The sequence below is a fragment of the Dama dama genome, chromosome 11, assembly GCF_033118175.1.
Source record: "Dama dama isolate Ldn47 chromosome 11, ASM3311817v1, whole genome shotgun sequence".
NCBI classification, from domain to species: domain Eukaryota; kingdom Metazoa; phylum Chordata; class Mammalia; order Artiodactyla; family Cervidae; genus Dama; species Dama dama.
This window is the reverse complement of record NC_083691.1, coordinates 1,465,668-1,488,567: the sequence shown is the minus strand read 5'-3', so window position 1 is coordinate 1,488,567 and position 22,900 is coordinate 1,465,668. Positions and strand designations below refer to the sequence as shown.

At 58.0% G+C, this 22,900-nt stretch overlaps 1 protein-coding gene across 1 annotated transcript in view; it reads left to right on the top strand.

Moving 5' to 3' along the window:
- Positions 1 to 16,493: 16,493 nt before the first annotated feature.
- The window catches only part of OLFM1 (olfactomedin 1), a 38,602-nt gene continuing 32,195 nt past the window's right edge, over positions 16,494 to 22,900 (top strand). Inside the window, exon 1 of the mRNA XM_061154159.1 lies at positions 16,494 to 16,728. Coding sequence (XP_061010142.1) covers positions 16,663 to 16,728 — 66 coding nt within the window. The 5' untranslated portion in view covers positions 16,494 to 16,662. The remainder of the gene's footprint in view (positions 16,729 to 22,900) is intronic.

Sequence of the window (22,900 nt, the reverse complement as noted above, 5' to 3'; positions counted from 1 at the left end):
ACGTTCACTTTCGGGTGGGCGAGGGCACCCTGGGCAGAGGAAGCAGCGCAGCAAAGCCTGGGGCAGCCCAGCGCCTCTGAGGAGGGCGGGGAGGACGGAGGGCCACGTAGCCCCTGCGGGAATCCGGAGCTTTCCCTCAGCGATGGGAGGAGCAGGGGACGGGCTGGGCAGACAGGACCACTCTGACGCTGCACGGGGCCTGGATGGGACAGGGCCAGGCAGCAGGAGGCGCTGAATGAGTTAAGAGGGAAGCGGTCATATCTCTGCAGGCACGTGGGTGCACCTACCTAGCTTGAAAGACCCAGGGCCAGTGAAAATGCAGGCAGGGACCCTCAAAAGTCATGCAGGACCCCCAAACTGCAAGAACAGAACAGCAAGCCGAGTGCAAGGCCCCGGAGGCTACATGGGCCCCAACACCCGCCTCCCCCCGGCCCCTCGCAGAGCCGTCCATCCACACGGCCACGTGGGCCGTGGAGCTACAGAGCCGTGGATCTCAACACTTCATGACGGCAGAGCCGCTGGATGTGCTGCCAGGCTGGATGCAGGAAGAGACACAGCGAGAACAAGGCGACGGTTTGAGCCTGAACAGCTGGGGGATGGAGCACGGCCCGCTGAGAGGGGCCAGGCCAGGAGGTGGAGCTGGACGGGCCATCCAGGGAGACAAGCCCGGGAGCGGTGATCGCGACCTCGTGGTGTCGAAGGCCTGGAGATGAGGCAAAGACACGGAGACATGCTCGGGCAGAGGGCAGGACGGGCGGGAAAGAGAAACAGAAGAGGCAGGGAGAACCCATCTGGAGAGTCCCGGGAGGCGGAGAAGGCGGGGCGTTCAGAGGGGCCAGCAGTTCAGTTCAGTGCAGTCGCTCAGTCGTGTCTGACTCTTTACGACCCTGTGGACTGCAGCACGCCAGGCCTCCCTGTCTGTCACCAACTCCCGGAGTTTACTCAAACTCACGTCCATTGAGTCAGTGATGCCATCCAACCATCTCATCATCTGTCGTCCCCTTCTCCTCCCACCCTCAATCTTTCCCAGCATCAGGGTCTTTTCCAATGAGTCAGTTCGTCTCATCAGGTGGCCTTGGGCAGTTCTAAATGCTGCCATGGGGGTGGGCCTGCTGGGTTCAGGGCGTGGGAGGCAGGGAGGGCGCTGGAGTCGGGCACTGTTTGGAATTGGTTGGGGGTAAAGGGGGCAGAAAAACAGAGTGGGGTCAGCAGGGCCCGGGGACTAGACAGTGTCCACTTTGGTTTCTCACGGTTGGAGCACGTGCGCACGGCAGAGACACAGGCACGGCCGTGTGTGGTGGGGAGGGGGCGGCACCAGGATCAGGCGGGCGGGCACAGAGGCTACCCAGGCGCCGGGCCCTGGGGAGGGCGGGCGAGAGGAGACCAAGGGCCTGGGGCTGTATGCTTCTGGCTGCCGCCTGCCCGCTGAGCTGAGAGCCAAGGATACAGGCGCCATTCAGCATCTGTCAGCTGTCATCCAGGGCGGCCACAATGAGCTGAATGCCCTGCGCTGTGTAAACACAGAGCTGCTTTTCGGACACTGTGTCCCTGGGCTTTCCCAGAGCTTCTGCTGGGCAGGGCTTTCGCCACCAGCATCCCGGGGTCAAGGTCGCCTGGACCCCGGGTGATGGGGTGGTGCGAGGGACCCACCCACCTGTGCTCTGGGCGGACCAAAGGACAAGCCGGAGTGGGAGGCAGGGGTGCGCCCTGCCCCAGAGAGCTGCCCCTGCCCCTGGCTTCAGAGGACGCCTCAGGGTCAGGGCAGAGGGAGAGGGCCCTGAGCTTCTCTGCCCCGAGTGGGTCCCTGGGCTCCCTGGTCCACAGCCCTGGAGGCCAGCTCCCCTTGAAGCCTGTCTGCCCCCACTCCAGGCCCCCACGTGACCCAAAAGTTCCATGAAAGGCACAGCAGGGTCTGCCTGGGCCAGGAGCACCTCTGGGCCCGGAGGGAGGTCTCTTCGTCCTGCTGTCTGGACTCCCGGTCCCAGATCCCAGAGGCAGATCCACCCTGAGAGACAGACGCCAATGAGCCAGGCTGAGCCTGCTTCACCACCTTCGTGCTCCTCCCGAGGAACAGCCGTCTCATGTCTCCACGGCCCTGGACCCCGTGCTGAGCCCTGAGAAAAAGTTTCACCGGGAACTGGACTAAGTATGGAATGTTCTTGTTTCTCCTCTTGTCACATTCCCCAATTTGCCTGGATGGGTAATTAATGGGGTCTGTTTTCTTCTGCTGCTTGGAGGGCTGGAGGCTGCCGGAGAAGACCAGTGCCCTGGGAAAGGTCGGGGAGAAAAGCCCGCTGACCTCGAGACGTAGGATGCCCTTGTCTCCTCCAGTAGCCCCTGGCTGGCGGGGAGGGCCCCGTGCAGAGCGCTGTCTGTTTAAAGAACAAATCCTCCCTGTTCAGCAAATGCGGACTGATGGATCAGCCCCTGCTGAGAGAATCGAGCAGTTCCATCGATCGTTTTCCTCTGCGACAGAACAGTGTGTTACACAAACCCACCACCCGCCCTGAATAAGGCCTTGGACCCTGCGTGCTGGGGAGGCGTGTGTCTGAACTCCGGCAGCACCGTCTGCAGACGGGAGATCTGTGCCTCCCGCCCCCATCCCCACCTCTGTCTCCACCTCCATCTTAGCTCAGCTCGCCCTCCCCTTGTAAGGGTCCATGGGGGGATGTTGTGCTCATTCATTCATTTCCAGGAACAACATCAGTTCTGTCTCCGCATGTTGTCCATGACAGCCCAGAGGGAGGAAGACTCCTCCCGGGGCCCCGTGGCCCGTGGCGGGCACTGCCAGCCTGGAGGCGCGCCCCCACGCTGCCCCGCCATCCACGACTTTATTGCTGGTGTGTGGGCCAGGGTCAAAGAACTGAGTGAACGCTGCCTGTGACCAGGGAGCCGGAAACCCTCCCCGGGGTGCAGTGGCCACGGAGCTGGGCAGGACACAGGCGAGATCTGCCGGGCGGGGGGCACCCAGGCCCCAAAGGCCAGTGGCTTGTAGAGGACGGGGCCACCTTCCGTTCATTCCAAGGCGGGAGACTCAGGGGCCGGGGGCTGGACATAAGGCTGACCCTTGACTCACAGAGGACGTGCAAAGAGCCGGGCTCTGTCGTCCGGAACCACAGCAGAGTCCAGAGCTGGAGGGACTCACCAGACTGTCAGCCAGGTGACCGCCCAGGGCCCTGGCTCTGCTGCCCACTGACCCCTGCTCAGCCTGTCCCGTGCCCCTCGCCTCGGGCCCTAAGCTTCGGACGGTCCTGGCCCCCTGACACCTCTTCCCCAGCACCAGCTCCCGCTGTAACGCTGGACCGGTCAATTACGCTGAGTCTGAGTCCGTCCTGCCCAGGGTCCACAGATCATCCAGGGGCGCAGTCATCAGGGTGGTGAGGAGGGAGGAACTGGGGGGCCAGACCACGATGGGAGAAGCGAGCCTCCCGGCCAACGCGATTCTCTCTCATCGGGGCACGATCTTCAGACTTCATCCTGGGACATGTGCTTGTCTTTGTCTGATACGAGTGGCAGATGGGAGACTAGATGGATTAGTGTCTATAAAGCCCTAGAGAGGGCCTGGCACGTGATCATCACTATGTAAACCCTGCTTTATATCATAACAACGGCTATTATCGTTACTTAAGGACCGGGAACCTTAAACGGTTCCCAACACAATGAAGCCAACAGAATAGGTGTTTACAAAATTAATGGTTTCAGCCATTCAGAGCCCTTAAAAGCAGAAGACAGGACAGTCTTTCATTAATAAGTATTTACGTTCACTCTTCACCAGACACTCCCCGCGTAGGCTGCATTTTCCCAGACGCCCCGGTCTTCTGCATCGTCCCCGACGCTCTCTCCACACCGTGATGGCGGCCCTCCTCTCATCTCGCGGCCAAGCTCGAGTCTCCGCTCCCTGAACCTGGGCCGAGTTCATGCCGCCTCCACCAACAGAGGAAGTGACGCCCGGCCACAGAGTGGCCACGCACTTCCTCCCACACTGTCCTCACGCACGGCCTCCCTCGGCCCCAGCTGCCGTATTGGGAGGGAGCCGGACAGCCCCTGGACCGGCCACGTGCAGCGTCTCCGGCCAGCAGCCCCAGCTGTGGCCCCAGCTGACAGCCAGTGACAGGGCTGCCGGTGAGTCCAGCCCCCAGCACTCACATCATCTCCAGCCTCCAAGCCACCGAAGCTGCTGCCGTCCAGAGCAGAAGAGAGCTGTCCCTTCTGAGCCCTGTGCAAAGGGCAGACGTGCGGGCACAGTAAATAGCTGGCACTGCTTACGCACTAGGTCTGGAGGGTTATGAAGCATGACAGGCAGTGAAGTGGTGGAGCAGAGTCTGGGCGGGGGGGGACTGCCACGACCAAACCCGAGGACAGACGCCGCTGGCTTAGACACCAGGTGGCAAGAAGCCAGGAAAACTTGGAGACTTTTGGTCAAGACGAAACGTACGTGGTGGCATGAGCGGACATCCAAAGGACCAGGAGGAGGCCGACAGCGAGAGTTTCAGGAAAGTCAGTGACTGCCCTCGGGGCTTCGAGCCTTGTTATGCTGGACAGAAAGCTTGGCACCTCTGCTGCCGTGGTTTCGTGGAAAATCAGAATTAAACTTACTGAACTCAGCGAGTTACCTGAAGTGTTTCCAGACAGCATATTCAAAGAACTACCTGGCCCTTCTGCAGTCCTGCAATAAAATGCCAGAGGAGAAAGAGAAGACAAAGCCTGATCTGGTAGCTGTAAAGGGGCTGGCTGCATCTGAAAATAAAACAGGCTCTTCCCTTGGTTCCCAGGTTGGGAAATGATTCTAAAAGTAAGAACTGGCTTCCAGGGTTTCATTTCCAGGAGAGAGACGCTCCTAATAAACCAGTCCTCTAGCAAAAAGCAACTAAAATGGTGGACAAAATGCAAAACAGTTCTCTGAAAGCTCTGAGGAAAGGACGTAAGCAGCCGGATACAGGTCGGGGGTGGGAATAAGAGCGGGGAGGCAGCCAGCGTGGCGGGTGGGTCCTAGGTCCCCGCAGCTGTGACCGCAGGGCTGGCCAAGCAGCTGGCACTCTGATGGGAAACTCTACTGTCCTCCTGGCAGGAGCCTCAGGAAGGAGCCCAGGCAAGAGAGACTGACCCGGAAAAGGAGACCCAAGAAGGGGGGCCCATATCCGAGACAAAGGCTCAACCTGGGACCCTGACTGGACCCTGGAACACACACCCACGGAGCAGACGAAGAGCGGGTGAACTGGAATTTAGGCTTAGTCATCCACAGGCATGACAGAGTTCACAGTTTGGGTCTAACCAAGTAAATTGCCTTAAAAATACCACCCCTTCAGAGCCACACAACAGAATCCAAAGTCTTAGAACAAAGCAATAATAATTTCCAAAGGCATTCAGTGATGAAAAATCAGGAAAATTTGATATATTTACAAGGAAAAGATCCAGAGACGGACCAAATGTGGCATCAGTGGGCAAGGGCAATCATTTTTAACTATGTCCGTGGGGGAAGGGAAATGCCATCACAATAAACAGAGAGAAAACCGGGCAGAATACAGAAAATGTAAACAAATCCAAGTGGAAATTTTAGAACTGAAAAATAAAGCATCATACATTAAAATTTTTTCCAGATGGGCTTAATTAACAGCTTGGAGGTAGCAGATGAGAGAATCAGCAAATCTGAATATGGAATGATAGAAATCACCCAACACAAAGAAGAGAGAGAAAAACCACTAAGAAAATAAATGGCATCTTAGAAGGCATCCTTAAAGAAAACCTGCTCAGCCAAGATGTTTACATCCGATCAGAGTGGCTTCAACAGCGAAGAATAAAGATACGGTTTGTTACAAGACAACGAAGAGCACCCTTTTCCAGATGCTAAACCGCAAGGAATGCTGAAGGCAGTTCCCCAGGCAGATCGCAATGATACCGTGTGGAAGTGTGAAGCTTTGGGGATGGATGCCGCCCACCAGAAGTGGCAAGCATCAGGTCAGTCAGTGGAAAGTGACTGTTGCTGGCAGTCCCCCAGTGCTGTCCGACTCTTTGTGATGCCATGGACTGCAGCACGCCAGGCCTCCCTGTCCCTCTCCATCTCCTGGGGCTTGCCCAAGTTCATGTCCACTGCATTGGTGACGCCGTCCAGCCATCTCATCCTCCGATGCCCTCTTCCCCTTCTGCCCTCAATCTTTCCCAGCATCAGAGACTTTTCCGATGAGTTGGCTGTTCACATCAGATGACCAAAATACTGGAGCTTCAGCATCAGCCCTTCCAAAGAGTATTAAGGGTTGATTTCCTTTAAGATTGACTGGTTTGATCTCCTTACTATCTGAGGCGCTCTCAAGAGTCTTCTGCAACACAATTTGAAGGCATCAGTTCTTTAGCGCTCTGCCTTCTTTATGTTCCAACTCTCACAAGTGACTATTTTCCCCTTAATTTCTTTAAAATATATGTGACTGGTTAAAGGAAAAATAGACACTGTCTTTGGGGGTTATAGAGCATGTGAAGTAATACATTTTACAACACCACCACAAAGGATGAGAGTGTGGATGAATCTGTAGTGTTGTAAAGTGGCCCAGCATTAGCCCACATAGACAGTGAAAAATTAGGGAGTTTATACCATAATCCCTAAACAATCACTAGAATAACAATGCAAAGATGTACAACTCAAAAGCCCAAAGGTTAATTGTAATGGAATTATTTTTAAAATAATCAAATAATCCAAAAGAAAGAAAGGAACAACAATAACAAACAAAGAAGAGGAAAAACAGAAAAATATAAAACAATACACATGAATATTAATAGAATAAGTACTCTAAATAAAAGTATCATAGACCCACCCAACTCTATATTGTTGGTAAGAGAAGCACTTTAAAAAAGACAAAAACAAGTTGAAAGTAAATGTATGAAAACATATATCCCATGCATAGACTACAAGTAAGTTGCGGTAGCTTTATTAATATCAGGTAAAATAGACACCAAGACAAGGAATGTTGGCACAAAGGAGAGATGGATATCTTTATCACAAAGATAAAAGGGCCAATTCATCAGGAAGATTCATCCACAACAATCATGAATGTGTGTCCAGCTAATAATAACATTGTCGAAATACATGAAACGAACACCTATAGAGCTGAAGGAAAAGTATAATTCCATGACTGTAGTAAAATGTTTTAATGCTCCTCTGCCAAAAACTGATAGAAGAGCTGGAGGGAAAAAAATCAATAAAAACTTGGAAGACCTGAACAACACTATCTATCACCACGACATAGTTGACAGGTATCAAACACTCTACCCAACAAAGAAAAATGTGTGTTTTTTCCCTAAGTGCACACGGTCTGCTTACCAAGACAGACAATATTCTGAGCCCCACAGCGAGTAAACGAAATGTCAAAGAATTGATGTCAGTCAGAGCATGTTTCCCGACCACTGTTGCCATTTAGCTGCTAAGTCATGTCTGACCCTTCTGCGACCCCATGGACTGTACCCACCAGGCTCCTCTGTCCATGGGATTTCCCCGGCAAGAATACTGGAGTGGGTTTCCATTTCCTTCTCCAGGGAGTCTTTCCGACCCAGGGATCAAACCCACGTCTCCTGCATTGGCAGGCAGACTCTTAACCACTTCGTCACCGGGGAATCCCTTCCTGATCATTGTTGAATGGAATTAGAAATCAAGAAATAGTAAGATATCTAGGAAACTCCCAAGGATATGGATATCAACAACATCCAAGTAATCCATGCTCAGGGAAGAAATACAATGAGAAGTGGAAAATACTTCACACTGAACGATGATGAAAAGACAGCTTGTGACAGTTTACGGGCTAAGTTAAAGCAGTGCTTTGAGGAAAATGTATACCTTTAAAGGGCTTGTAACAGACGTGAATAAAGACTGCAGTCAGTGACCTAAGGGTCTACCTCAAACCAAAAGAAGAGCAAAATCAACCCAGATAAACAAAAGGGAGAAAAGGCAAAGATAAGGAAAGAAATCAAGGAAACAAGAAACCAACAAAAAATAGGGGCAGTTAATAACCAAAAGCTGATTCTCCAAAAAGATCAAACAACTGACAAAACTCTAGTAAGACTAACCCCCTAAAATGAGAAAAAAAAACACAGATCATCAATATCAGGGTTAAAAGAATAGGTGCTATTTCAGATCTTAAAAAGATAAGAAGAAGACAGTATGAGTAACTTTATGCTAATAAATTAAATAACATTAAAAATTAATGAAAGAATATCATGGGACTTCCCTGGTGGTCCACTGGCTAACACTCCACACCCCCGGTTCCGGGGGCCCAGGTTTGATCCCTGTTGGGGAACTAGACCCCACGTGCCCCAGCTAAGAGTTCACACTGCGGTGGTACAACAGAGCCCCACGTGCTGCCAGTGAGGCCAGGTGCAGCCAAATAAACAAATAGAATGAATGAATATTGCAAAAAAAGGAATGTCATGAGGAAATTTATGCTGACAAATCCAATAACTTTGGTTAAAAGGTCAAATTCCTCCAGAAATACTGCTTACCCAGATTTATACTAGATCAAGGAGAAAATTTGAATATTTCTATAGTTATGTTTTAAAATTAGTTTTTTTTTAATAAAAACAAACAAACCTTCCCACCAGGAAAATTTCAGGCCCTGAAGGTTTCACTGGTGAATTCTATCAAACTTTCAAAAAGATGTAACATCAAATTTACACTAATCCTTTCAGATAACACAAGAAGAGGGAAAACTTTTCAACTTGCTTTATGAGGCCAGCACAATTGTGAAATAAAAACAGACAATGGCATTGGAAAAAAAAAAAAAACTGTGAACCAATATTTCTCATGATTGTGGACAAGAAAGTCCTTAATAAAATATAAGCAACTCAGGAAATCTAGCAACATTTAACAAGGACAATGCATTACAATTAAGCAAGGTTTATCTCAAAATACAAGGATGGTTTAGCACTCAAAAATCAATCAATGTAATTTACCATATTAACAGAATAAAGAACAACACTCACAGGATCATTGTAATAGATACAGGAAAAAAGCATTTGACAAAATTAAAGATCCAATCATAACAAAACTCTCAGGGACCTCAGATAGAGCAACACAGGGTGAGTATGTGAAATCTAAGCTAATGTCATGCTCAATGGTGGGAAACGTCATCCCCGTAAGACTGGGAATGAGGCGAGGATTCCTGCTCTCACGGCCCCTCTGCACCACTTCCTGAGGGTCTAGTCATTGCAGATGGAAACAGAAGTCAGCGCGTGCAGACCTGAAAGGAAGCGTCCAGTCTCTCCTTGGGGGTGGGATAGTCGCTTGCGCTATCCGCACAGGAGCACGGACCAGCGGCCCTCACCCTGGGGCTCAGGGTCTGCAGCCCGTCCCCCACGCCTCCAAGCCCGTGCCCTCCAGGCAAGCCCCAAGAGGAAAGGTGATGCTGGTGCCGTGGATCCGTCACTCAGAAGGCAGATGGCCCCTGGAAGCCCCTGATGAGCCCCGCGCTGGGGCCAGCACCTCGCAAGCCCCGAAAGCACCGCGGTTGTGTCTCAGTTCCCACCACGGCTTCTGGCAGCCCTGCTTTCTTACGAGAAACAAAGGCTTTTGGAAGCGGTCCCAGAGGTCAAGCAGTTAGTTACCTGCTTGGTCTCCACGCATCACTATGGCCCAGAGGTTCCCTTGGGGAAATCTTCCCTGAACGGCAGGTCGGGGACTGACTTTCAGACTGTCTCGTTTGCTTGTCGTTGCTGACAAAACGCTAACGGGAGCCCACGGAAGCGGATGTGCCTTATTTCATTTTGCCTTTTCTCTAAACTACGAGCTTCGCTGGCGTGTTTGCTTCCTTTGCCATCTTTGTTCTCAAATTGCACCCAGGGGAGCCAGACAATCAGGTGGAGCTGCAGATTTGAGAGTGTGTCTGAGTGTGTCTCTACAGACGTGGATGCGGGGCTGAATGTGGCCCCATGTGGAGGGGGGAGCCGCCGTGGGGGGGCCAACTCTGGATCCTGGGGTCCCGGGTTTGAGGCAGTGACCCCCCGTTTCCTGCCTCAGTCTCCCCACGTGTGAAATGAGGCCACAGCAGGAGGCAGAACACAGCGTGCCGCCCCGTCTGGCCCGCGCTCACTGCTGGGCGAGTGGGAGCTCTCGGGCCCCCTTGTGTCTCTGAAGGCTCCTGGACGCAAGGGTGGAGTCGGGAAGGAGATCGCCGTGCTCAGAGGGGGTGCAGGGCGGTGCTGACCCGATCCCAGCAGAGCGGCGTGGGGGACGAGAGGGTCAGGGGGCTGAGCCGCACCGGGCAGCTCTGTGGGCACCTGGGGCCGCGCCGGGCGTCTGCGGACTCGGTTTCCTCCCTCTGAAAAGGCGGAAGGAGCATGGCTTAAACAGCAGTTCAGCTCAGGTCAGTCGCTCAGTCGTATCTGACTCTGTCACCCCATGGACTGCAGCACGCCAGGCCTCCCTGTCCATCACCAACTCCCAGAGTTTACCCAAACTCACATCCATCGAGTCAGTGATGCCATCCACCATCTCATCCTCTGTCGTCCCCTTCTCCTCCTGCCTTCAATGTTTCCCAGCATCAGGGTCTTTTCCAATGAGTCAGTTCTTCACCTCAGATGGCCAAAGTATCGGAGCTTCAGCTTCAGCATCAGTCCTTCCAATGAGCACCCAGGACTGATAAAGATACAGTGAAAACACACTTCAATGCACGTGGCCCCAGTGCGGTGAAGCACAGCGGCTTTAACAACGGCACCATCCCCCCCTTCTCTGACCAGGAGGAAAGCTGGGCGCGGGGTGGGCTACCAGGGTGGAAACCCCTCCACAGAAGCCAGCCAGGCCCCGGGCTGGGGAGCTGGGCAGGATGGTCAGGTGAGAAGCAGGGGCAACCCCACAGCGGCAGCGAGCAGCGTGCCCTGGCCTCAGGGAGGTGACGGCCCACATGGCTTCACACCGGCTCCCTCCGCCTGTCCTGGCAGCCCGGTCCCCTCTGATCCCTCTCCTCACAGAGCCCAGCAGACCCCGGGCAGCACCCCCAGCCTCCAACTCAGCGTGCCCGCGCCCCACACCCAGCATCTCCTCCCAGGCCTCTCACCCAGAGCCCCTGACTGCCCTATCCACTCTCTCCACATCTCCCCTGCAGGGAAAGCCCAGTTCCCACCCAGAGCCCCAAGCCAGCTTCCTAACCATGCTTGACTCCCCAGCCCCACACCCAGCGGTCAGCAGGTCCCGTCCATCCACGCCTCCATCCACGCCTTACGCGTCCCCTTCAGCCAAGCCCAGTCATCGCTCGCGCCATCCTTCAGCCAGCCCAGGGCAAGTCCCACTTCGACCCCGACCCACCTCCATTCTCCATAGGGAGGCAGAGCTCTCCAAATGCACCCAGACCCGGTCACCTCCCTTCCCCAAGCCTGGCCACCCCGTCACGAGAACAGATTCTAAAAGCGCCACCGCGGCGGGCACGGTCCTGCCCGCTCCCGCCCCTGCGGGTCCATCTCCAGTCCCCGCTCCCTCTGCCCAGGCCCAACGTCTCTCCCCTCCCCCAAAGTCACCACGGGATGCTGCCTCCCGCCCCACGGGCTCCTCAGGGGGCTTGCCTGGCCGCCTCCCTCCCAAAGGCCCTCCCCAGAGCCTCCTGGCCCTTACTTGCCCCCACTGCACTCACCACAGGCAATATTTACCCAGCTTTCTATTTCCTTGTTTTCTGTCCCTGCCCTAGGCTGAACAATGACAGTCCAAAAGACATCCACGCCCTAACCATCCCTGCCAACGTTCCCTCATACGGAAAAGGTGTCTTTGGAACTGGGATCAAGGTAAGGATGTCGCTGTGGGGAGACCATTCTGGATTATCCAGGTGGCCCTCGATGCAACCTCAAGTGTCCCTGAAGGAGGGGGCCAGGGGAGATTCACAGCCACAGTGGGGAAGGGGAGGTGAAGGCGGAGCAGAGAGTGTGAGGATGTGGGCCTTGGAGATGACGCGGCTACAAGCCAAGGAGCTCAGTCGCCAGACCACCAGCAACTGAAAGCCAAGAAGGACCCTGAAGCCTCTGGAGGGAGGCCAGCATCGCTCCCGGCGAGTTAGAATGAGCGGCAGGAAGGGGGGGTGGCTGCTGCTCCTGGGAACGGGCGACTCTGGGCTGGGATGCTCGGGGCCACGGAGCTGTGTCAGGGCCACTATGAATAAGCTGCCGGGGAGCTGTCGGCCTGGGAGCCGGCTCCCAGGCCGGGGTTCAGGGAAGAGTCTGCGGGCGTCACAGACGTGTGGTCACTGCTGTGGCCTGGAGGAAGCACCGGCAGAGACCCTCGGGAGGCAGGAAGACGGGGAGGACCGTGGGGAGTGGGCTGCGGGTCCGGAGGGAGGGCGGGCTCCAGGGAGGGGGCATCACCGCACTGGAGTGCCGCTGACGTCTCCACGTGAGATGAAGGCCCTCCTTCAGCAGCTGGGGGCCAGGAGAGAGCAGGAGGAGAGCTGTGGACACGGGGAGCAAAGAGCCTGTTTCTGTGAAGGGGACCGGGAGGTGGGGCGATGCGGGAGGGAAGAAAGGGGAAGGGCACGCTTAATAAGCGGGAGCAGACAGCCACCCTTCCGGCCATGGGAATGGCGGGGGGGCAGGGTGGGGCTGGGGGCAGACCGACCCCGGACGTGGACCTCCAGGTGGGAGCCCCATGCTGCGCAGGCCGTGTGAGGAGGGGACCACGCCGCTGACGGCAGCTGGGAGGGTCCGAGCTGGGGAGGGGCTGAGGCAGGACCCCTGGGAGCGCCGGGCGTCCTTGGGGGGAGGCCATGAATTCACGGGAACCGTCCGAGCGTCCTGGGAGCCGTTTGGGAGCAGGCAGGATGGGAACGGCTGGGGGCTGAGAACCGAGAGTGGCGCCAAGGATGGTTCCGGGAGCCCAGCTGGGCAGAGGGGAGGGGAGGTGGGAGTGGGGGGGCGTAGCCGGGGCTGCAGCCCTCGGCTTCTGGATGGTCAGCGGCAGCGTGACCGTCTCCTCCCACAGGCCTGGGGCTTCCTGAGAGAAGCTGTATCAGCCCTCGGCACAGCTGGGTGCACCGCAGGGATGAGGAAGGGGTCATCTGCGTGCTCCCCACTTCCACCCTGACACTTCCCCGCATCCAGGACCGGCCACCTCCCCTGCCCAGATGACCTCCCAAGATTAGAAGCCAGCCGCCCGGTCCGAGGCTGAGCCCATGACCGGTGAGTGCCCGCTGGTGCCTGCAGCCAGAGACCAGCTCCGTCTGGCCAGGCCTGTGACGCAGTGGGTCCCGGTCAACACCTGCCATCCGTGAGGGTCAGTTCAGCAAGGACAGTGGGCACCCAGGGAGGCTGAGAAGGGAGGGTGAAGGTCTGGGGAGGGGGGGCTGGGCGCTGTGCCTGGAAGAAGGGGCAGCGGGCAGCCCACAGCTCTGAGCACGGAGGCTGGACAGCTCGCGTGGGCTGGGCCCCACTTGCTAGGAAATTTGCACGGAGGAGCGGGGAGAGGCAGTGCTGTCGCCTAGGCAACCGCTCTGTCACCTTCTAAGGAGCCTGGCGGAGGGAGCAGGAGGCCTGTCTTAAAGGAGCGCGAGGCCCATCGATTGATTCGGCGGCGTCCTGAGGAGTCTCGGCAGGAAGTCCGTTCCTCCCGAGCTCAGGCCCGAGTTCCATCAGGACGGACGGCAGGAGAGGCGGTGCCCGGGACCCGCTGCACCAGCTGAAGGGGCTCAGGGCTGGCACAAAGGGGCAAGAGGCTGCTCCGGCTGCTGGACACACAGACGGAGCCCCCAGCCTGACTCCACCTGGAGCTCTGGGGGCTTCGCGGTCTGCCAGGCGGAAAGTCGCTGGGTGAGAAGACTGGAATCTACACTGGTCAGCAGAGAGGTGTGGCCACGCCCCGGGCCGTGGCCACCTTGCACCCCAGCTTTGGCCAACCCCAAAGCAGTGGTCGGGAGCAGAGAACTGAGGAGGGGCTGCTGGGGGCACCGGGATGGGCGCTGGCCAGAACAAGGCCCGACTATTAGGGGACTTGGTTGGCAGGAGTGAATAAGAACATGATAATCCCTGGTGACGCAAACTGAGCCCTGAGATGCAGAGACGCCTCCTTCCTCCAATCACAGGGTTCTTCCAGGAGATCGCAGCTCGTGCCGTGAAGACAAACGAGCTTTTAGTCAGCGACATTTGAATTTGACTTTGTCTTCCCAGCCTCTGTCGGGTTCAAGGACAAGCCAGGATCTCCAGGTTGCAAAGCGCGTGGGGGTGACATCAGCTCTGCTCACCTGTCCTCAGCCCCCAGCCTGTGCGCCTGGCACTTCCTGGCCATTTCCTGCGGCTGCGGCTCCCTCACTGTTCGCAGCTGGCAGGCAGGGACCGCCTCATTGATGCCCCCGAAGAACAGGTGGGCACGGAAGGGTGACCCCCACGGCCAGAAGTCAGATTTGGTTTTAGGGGACAAGACCCAACACTTCTTCCCGGGTCTTCCTCTGCACGCCCAGGAAACCATCTGCATCACCCCCACCTGGCCCCAACACTGCCTGTTCTGGGCAGCGGGCTTTTGTCTCTCCTGCTAGTTCTTCTTTGTATGTTAACTTCACAAGCAATAAAAATAATGAGTCTGTGTAACTTTTTAAAACAACTTTCTTAAGACAAAATTCACAAACCATACAATTCACCCACTTAGAGTATACAATCCAATGGTTTTGGTATATCACATTATCATTTTAACTGTAAAGATTGAATATAGCAAAATATATATTTCCTCTCCAGTATTCTTGCTTAGAGAATTCCATGGACAGAGGAACCTGGTGGGCTACAGTCCATGGAGTCACAAAGAGTCAGACATAAGTGAAGCAACGTGGCACGCACGCAACATGACCTTGCAGACAAAGGTCCATGTAGTCAAAGCTGTGGTTTTTCCAGGAGTCAGATGCGGATGTGAGAGTGGGACCATAGAGAGGGCTGAGCACTAAGGAATGGATACTTTCAAACTGTGGTGCTGGAGAAGACTCTTAAAGAGTCCTGTGGACTGCAAAATCAAACCAGTCCATCCTAAAGGAGATCAACTCTGAATACTCATTGGAAGGACTGATGCTGAAGCTGAAGCTCCAATACTTTGGCCACCTGACGTGAAGAGTCAACTCATTGGAGAAGACCCTGATGCTGGGAAAGACTGAAGGCAGGAGGAGAAGGGGACGATGGAGGATGAGATGTGAGATAGCATCGCTGACTCAGTGGACGTGAGTCTGAGCCAACTCGAGAGAAAGTGAAGGACAGGGGAGCCTAGCGTGTTGCAGTGCTTGGGGTCGCAGAGAGATGGACACGACGGAGTGGCTGAAAGACATCAGCAGCCTTGCTCTGGGGCCTCCTGCTCTGGAGATCCCATGTGGGTTACGCCCCCCGGCTCCAGCTTCCCCACCTGTGAGGGAAGAGGCCTGGACCACCCCCACCCCTTACGCTCTGCATTGTGATATCAGCTGTTAGATGTTTCCTTCACAGAGTTTACTTTCCGAAGACTAAACACTGAGAAACAGATAAGAGGGAGGTTTCTTAATACCTATTACCAGCGTAGCTTCTCAGAAAACAGTGGTGCTTAAGGACTTCTCCCCTCAAATGGGGCATATAATGGAGACTGTGGGGTCTAAGGCTTGGATCTGGGCTGGGAATGCCTGCGAAAGGAGAATGTGGGGCTCACACAGAGAGGGGCAAGGAAGAAAGCGCATCGCCTCACAGCTGGAGGGGCAAGTCCCGGCCTCTGGGTAAGACAGTGGGCCGGGCTCGGGGTCTGGAGGCCCACCGAACTCTCCTAGGCGCCTGGTTCAGCGAAGGCATCCCTGGTAGGCAGAGTTGGGTCTGTTTCCATCTGAACACACATGCACACACCCAGTGCAGACGCACACACCCATGTATGAACATGAACCAGGAACACAAGCACAGACCCTCACCCGAGAGGCCCACCTGGGGCAGAAGCCCCTGCAGGCGACATCTGCTCCCTCTCGGCTCTCTTGCTAGGCACCCCAGAGGACAGAAGGAGACCTGCGAGGAGCACCGGTGACCTGCTTTCCAGCTCTGGGTCCATCCCCCTCAGCTCTCTCCCATCACCCCTCCCGGCTCGCAGCCTCAGTTTATCTCACCCAAGCGTGGCCTCCAAGGACACCGCCGGGAGATGGCCAGCCTTTCCATCCTCGGCCTGCGCCCCTCCCTGCTCTGCGTTCACTCTTTGAGGGCAGGGGGGCCCGGATCCCAGAGGCCAGGGGCCTGGAGCCACGCCGCCCGGCCAGCCAGGATGGAGTTTTCCCTCCCAGTTAAATTTCCCCCGCCTGCTTGATGTCACATCCTGTCCCGGCTTCCCCGCCGCCGCCCTCCCCACCACCGCGCGTGAGCGTGGCGCGCGGGTCCCCCCTGCGCCTCCCCGCCCCCGCCCCTTCCCCGCAAACTTTTGGCACCCGGGCCGCCCAGCCGCGCGCCCGAGCTCTGCGGGCGCGGGGCCGTCAGGAGGAGGGGCCGAGGAGGGGCGGAGGGGCGGCCCGCCCCGCCCGGCGACCGCGGAGCCGCTCGACGCGCCGGAGATGCAGAGCGGAGGCTCCGCGCAGCAGACCCCGCGCGCCGCCTGCTCCGGGTGCTGAAGGCGCGGGGACACGGCCGGGCGCCGCCGCGGAGCCCGCAGACCGGGAGCGCGTCCGCGTCCACGCAGCCGCCGGCCGCCAAGCACCCAGGGCTCCCCGCACGCCAGGACGTCGGAGGCGGCCGCGAGACATGCAACCGGCCCGGAAGCTCCTCAGCCTCCTGTTCCTCATCCTGATGGGCACCGAACTCACCCAAGTACGTGCATCCAACGCCATTTTCCTCCCTGCGTGCGAGGCGCCCGCCCGGCCCGGGGCCGGGCAAAGTCGGGGAGCCGCTCCGCACAGCCCGGCGCCCCCCGGCCCGGGCGCGCGGCCGCGGGGTTGGGGAGGGGACCAGCTGCACCTGGGATGCAGGAAGGGGTGCAGGCTGACCCCAGACTGCTGCTCCGTCCCCCAGGACCGTCAGCCCCGAGCCCTTCCTCCTGGACGCCCTGGCTGCCCACTCCCTACTGAGAAGTTCAAAGGGCGGCGGAGGGGGCCGTTTGGCGCCCATTGTCATCCCGGAGGAAGACCGAGCAGGCGGTCGGAGCCGCCGGCGCGCTCGGAGGTGGATGTGACCCAACTCCCGCCCCTACATCCCTGCCCCTGGCTACAGTTGCTGCCCTTGGGGCTCCGAGCTGGCGGTGGGCATGGTGCGGGGGAGACCAGACCCGGGAGGGCAGGCCGCGTGTCTGAGGCTGGGGTGCCTTGTGGTTTCCATGTGGAGGTTTGGGGGGAGGCTGTGGCCACATGCGCGGCATGAAGCGAGTGGCGAGCGTGTGTGGGGACCGCTGGGCATTTTAAGTGGACTCGCCACCCCTGAACAATGTATCAGTAGCGAGCCTGTCTCCGGCTGGTATTCTCCATTTTAAAATGCATTTGAGAGCTGGCGGGGCTGGCGCGCCCCGGGCTGGGGTGTCACTTTGGCACCAGGGTGTTGGCAAGAGGCTGCCAGCTTCGGGAGCCAGGCCGCTCAGAGTGACATTAAAATGCCCTCTCCATGGCGCCTCTGTGCCACGGTCTGAGCCGGGAGATGCCCTCTGCAGCTGCGAGTCCGGGAGGTGGGGGGGGGGGGTGCTCCCAGGAGCTTGGCCCCAGGCGCCAGCTGCCCCCAGCCCTCCTCTCTTCCCTCCTCCCTCTGCGCCTCCCTCCCTCCCAGAATAAAAGGAAACAAAAGAGAGGAGAGAGGGTGAGAGGTGGATCACAGGAGAGAAGGCTCTGGAATAAGCGTCCCTTGTGTTCGCTGGGAAGCGCTTGCCGGCTGCCTGGCTCTGCGGGAAGTGCGTGCGGCCCCAGCCCCAGCCCTGGAGGGTCTGTCGTCCCACTGCGCTGGGAGACCCTGCTGGTGCCACGCAGGCAATCAGCCGGGCCCCCTGGAGAGGGCCCGCCCGTCTCCGGGAGAGTTTTCTTGGCTGCGGGGAAGGCCTGGCCGAGGGGCAGACTCGGGCTCTGTGAGTGGACACTGTATGAATGCACGTGCCCACGCTCACACATGCTCCCACTCCGCACACACGGGCACACACGGCAGAAAGGAGCCAGGAGGCATGGGCCTGATTCAGACATCTCGGGGAGGAGACGGCGGGTCTAGGTGCCCTGGACATGACCACCCTCGGGCCCTCCAAGCCCTACTGACCTCCTCACCTCCAGGCTCCCTGAGTCTCCATTCCCAGCCCTCCTCCAGAGGTTCACTTCTCGGTCTTTTTAAAGATCCCCTGTTCTTGGAAGAAACTTTTGGTCTAGCTTGGGTTGGAAGCTTTCTCTGGGTGGTGCGAGCCCTCGCCCGTTCACGCTGTCGGCGCTGGACGTCCGAGTGTGGCCAGCCCCTGCACTCACAGCGGCAGCCACACCATCCCTTCAGGACCCTGGTCAGCTCCCCGAGGCCCCCTGGGCTGGGAATGGAAATGATGTTGTTTTCTTTGAAAGGTTCCTGTTCGCAAAGGGAACTGTAGGATCCCTCAAGGGAACGCCTCCCTCTACACAGCCGAGAGGCAGGGCCCTACCCTCCCGGCCTGCCTGAGTCTGTGCTCTGAGAATCTTCCATCAGAAGCCCAGTATCCCTAACGGTAGTGGGATTTTAGAGTCGAGCCAACTGGCAGAGATCGCTCTAACTGGTCCACGTCTGTGAAGCAGTCAGAGGGTGGCTGGCTTAGCCACCGGCTCCAGAGATCCCGGCTGCCCTGGTCCCACCCAGGGGGCTTCTCTGGGGTCAGGCCAGGCGCCTCTCCTTTGTCAGACCTCTAAGGCGGGGCCTGGGTTTGGGGGGTTACAGGTACAGGGCTGCTGTGAATCTGAGAGCTCCTTGGGGCCACCCCTACCCAAGACCCTTGCTTTCTTGATCCCAAAGGGATCCGACTCTGGGAAGCCACACTGCCTGGAGTGATGGTCCCTCCAGGTGTGATGAGTGAATCACCTCTGGGCTTCGGGACAAGGAGGGCAGGGCAGTGGTGACCAGCCTGGGTGGGCTCCATCTCCCCCCACCCTCTTCCTCTCCCGCTTCAAGTAAGCTGCCTCCACAGCCCCACCCCCTGTCTCAGGGCCCTTCCGAAGAACGTGGACACGAGGTTCCAGGGCCACTGTGTTTGTGGATTAGGGTCTGTCCGAATGGGAACAAGTCAGAACGGTGAGGGTGTCACCTGCGCTTCACGGGTGCCGCTTGAAGGATTCAGGCAGACGGGCGGGGGGCTGGGGGAGCGCACATGGCCGGGCCATCTGTTCTCCCAACAGCGGGCTTACGATGAGCCACTCAAACGCCAGCGAGTGATCGATGGCCTACTACGCGCCAGGCTCGTGGGCCCAGATGAACTGTCCCCAGACGGAAAGACGCTTGACTGGGTCCCATGCTGTAGTTTTTAGGAAGAGGCTGGCGTCTCCAGCTCCTGGAGAAGCACCATCAGAGCTTCCCAGCAGAAAGCAGAACTGGACCTGCGTCTCGGAGGAGGCGCCCTGCCCACCCCAGCCTGGCTCACCTTCCCTTGCAAGAAGCACATGGCCCCCTGTGTGAGATGGCCCGAAAGGGGATGGCAGCTCTTGACAGTGGCCCTGGGCCCAGCTGCCCCTCCGCTCCTGGCCCCACCAGGCACCCCGGTGACCTTGAGAAGGGCTCTGAGCTTCAGCCTGAATGTGCACCCTTTTAAAAGGAAGAGCATGAAGCCTGGTCCCCGCTGCCAACCCCACTCCGGCCCTGCCCTCCTTTCCTGCCGACGCGGCTCTCAGATACCAACTGGTCAGGCTCGACTCCAGCACGCCTGGGTTGGCGATGCTGAGTCCAGGCCTGGCCGTCTGGCACGCAGGCCACGGTGCTTAGTGGGGGGACTGAGACGCTGCCATGCCGGCTTGTTCGAGAGGCCTGAGGACTCTGGGATCGGAGTGGAGGGGGCCAAGAGTGCTTTGGAGAAGGGGCGCCATTGCACCTGCCGAGCTGGGGCAGGACGATGGGGAGGAACAGGTGGGCAGGCGGGGGCCGCACACGGAGGCCACAGCACGCAGGAGGGCCCAGAACCTCGGCGCTCAGCAGAGGGGCGTCAAGGGATTAGCTTTATCTCAGGGGTGAAGTGGGTCCCTTTTCATTCGTCCCCAGGCCGGGCGTGGCCTTGTGGAATGACAGACCCCGACCCCGGCCCCTTGGGGTGGGGCTTCCAGCTGTGAGGGAGCACAGGGCCCCCAGACCCTCGGGGCCCCAGGCTTTAGGGAGTGACTGGTGACGCTTGTCCGGAGCCTGGGGAGCTGCGTACAGGTCTCAGCGTCCCAGAAGAGGTGTGAGTGGTCCCCGGGGGTGGGGTGGGGGATGGGTCCGTGAGCCGACAGGCAGGTGTCACCGTGGGGCCGGCCTGGAGCCGACCCCTCAGCACCCTCTCTCTTCAAACCTGTTCTCGTCCCCTCAGATTCAGCCAGAGCGGAGACCCCAACCCACCGCCCTGAACAAACCAAACAAGAATAAAGCGTCCACTCAGACAGAAGCATGGATTCTGTCACCTGCTTGAATCGGAGCGGGGGCTCAGCGATCCCACTGACGTCCTGTCCGTCCGCCCCGGGCCCTCGCCTCCCCCGGCTCTTTGGTCCACTGGTGCTGGGGTGTTAGTGGTCCAGGGAGCGGACCAGGGTGCTTTCCTCTCTGAAAGCAACGTGCCCCTTGTCCCACCGCCTCCAGCCTCCCCGGTCAAAAGAAAGGTGCTGTTCTGCCTTGGGTTGTATTTACTACCAGAGTTATCGGGCCCTGTAATCAGTATTAACACCTGGTGTAAAGTCATACAAAACTAATTACTGGCTAAACTGAATTAGATGCATGCGACTGCAGGCGGGGCAGTGGAGACAGGGGCTGGTCTCGGCTCTGGGGGCGCCCCTTGGACACTCTTCACCCCCAGAGCAGCAGCCTGAGGCCCCTTCCACGGCAGCTCAGATAACGGGGGAGAGACTGCACCAGGAGGTGCACGTCTTCATGTTCTCAGATGATTGCACATCAGAAACTTGGCCAGGCGCTTAGGCACTAGGGAGGAAACCAACCATGAGGGTTAGTATTTCTGTGTGTCCCCGAGTGTCAGCCCCTCCCCACCGCAGGAGCCTAATCTGGGTCAGATAGAAGCCACCCCAGCACCCTGGGCTCCTGTCCTCAGTCTACAGGTGAGGAGGCTGAGGCCGGGTGGCGGGTGGTAAGTCACCTGCCCAGTGGCCCTGCGCGGAAGTGACAGACCCTGGATGCAGCCCAGGTCTGCCTGACACCCAAGTTCGTGTTCTTGTTGAGAGAGAAACACAAAGATAGCATCGCTGAGAGCCAGGAAGGAAGGGGCCGCCGGGGGCCGTCACGCCAGCTCGCGTGGCCTTTGGAAGAGGGTTTGGCCGGGGCTCTGACTGTGTGGCCCAGTGCTCAGCCCGCTCTGGACCTGGAGGTTTGTGAAGGGGGGCCCCCGGGGGTCAGCTGCTTCCTGCCCCTGATCTGGAGAGAGCCGGCAAGCCCTTCATCCCGGGACGGGGAGGGCGCCTTCGAGGGAGCACTGGTCATCACCTCGGCTCTCTCCTGCCCAGGGGGAGGCTTCACGCAGGCAGCTCTGCACCGCCCGAGTCTGCGAGCATCTGCCCAGGGACTGAACTCCCGGAAGCAAGAAGTAGGACACGGCCCTTCTAGCCGACGTCCCCTCTGAATCTCCGAACCGCCCCCCACACCTGGTTACACCGTTTGTTACGTTTGGCACCATTTGTAATTTGGGGGGAAGACAGCACTTCCCCGGTGGCTCAGCTGGTAAAGAATCTGCCTGCAGTGCGGGAGACCTGGGCTCAATCCCTGGGCTGGGAAGATCCCCTGGAGAAGGGAAAGGCCACCCAGTCCAGTATTCTGGCCTGGAGAATTCCATGGACTGTGTGGTCCATATGGGGTCACAAAGAGTCGGACACGAGTGAGCGACCTTCACTTTTCACTTTCACAGCACAGCCGCAGGACGCGGGCTCCTCCTTGCTAACAGGGCCCCCCTTCTCCTGCACCCAGTTAAACCCCAGGACAAATGCCTGGTGACAGTGGGCAATGGCAACGTCTAGAAGACGCGGCCTTCCCCGTCTCCTTGCCCAGGTCTCAGCAGAGGAGTCTTGGCCTGCGTGTTCCTGACGTTCAGGCCACAGCATTTAAAAGCAGACCGCCAGTAAGAGGGGGCTGAGTAAGAAGCATCTCGGCCGAGGAGGTCAGGGCAGAGGGGGGAAGGTGCCAAAGCCCCAGGCTCTGTCTCGGGGGAGCTCTCACCTTGGAGATGCTCGTCTAGGGTGTTCCGTCCACGTAGCATAGTGAGCACACCCTCCGGGAGCTTAGACCTCCCAGCGCAGACGTCCCCAGGCACACCCGGCCCTCACGGGGGGTCTGGGAAGAAGGTCACCCCCACTGGCTTCACGTGACGCTTTGAGGGACTGAAGGTCAAAGAAAGAACAGAGGTGTGTCTGTAAACATTATAGATGACCCAACTCTTCACTCCGCGTGCCGCTAACATTTCTGACAGCACAGCGGGACCCCGAGAAAGGGTTAGGGTTAGGGTTAGGATTGTAAACACTTCGGCTCTGAGATGGGCGGGCGTGGCCCCGCCCCACCCCGCCCCGCCCCAGCAGCCCCTGAATCTCGCCTGCGACTCTGCATGGGTGGGGTCAGTGGCACGTGGCCCCTGGGGAGGGGGCACTGGCTGAGTCCCCCCATAAACAGCTCGAGGGACTTCTCAGGCCAACTCCACCCATCAGCAGAGGGGCTGCAATTTCTGAGGCCAAATCCGGGCTCCACTGGCAGGGACTGTGGTCAGGCTGAGATGCCGGTGAGGGGTGCAGAGCGGAGCGTGTGCTCCCGGGAGTGGCCGCGCGTGGAAGCCTCTGGAATCCTCCTGCACGGAGTCCTCTGCTCCAAGCGAGTGTTACATTCCGGGGTG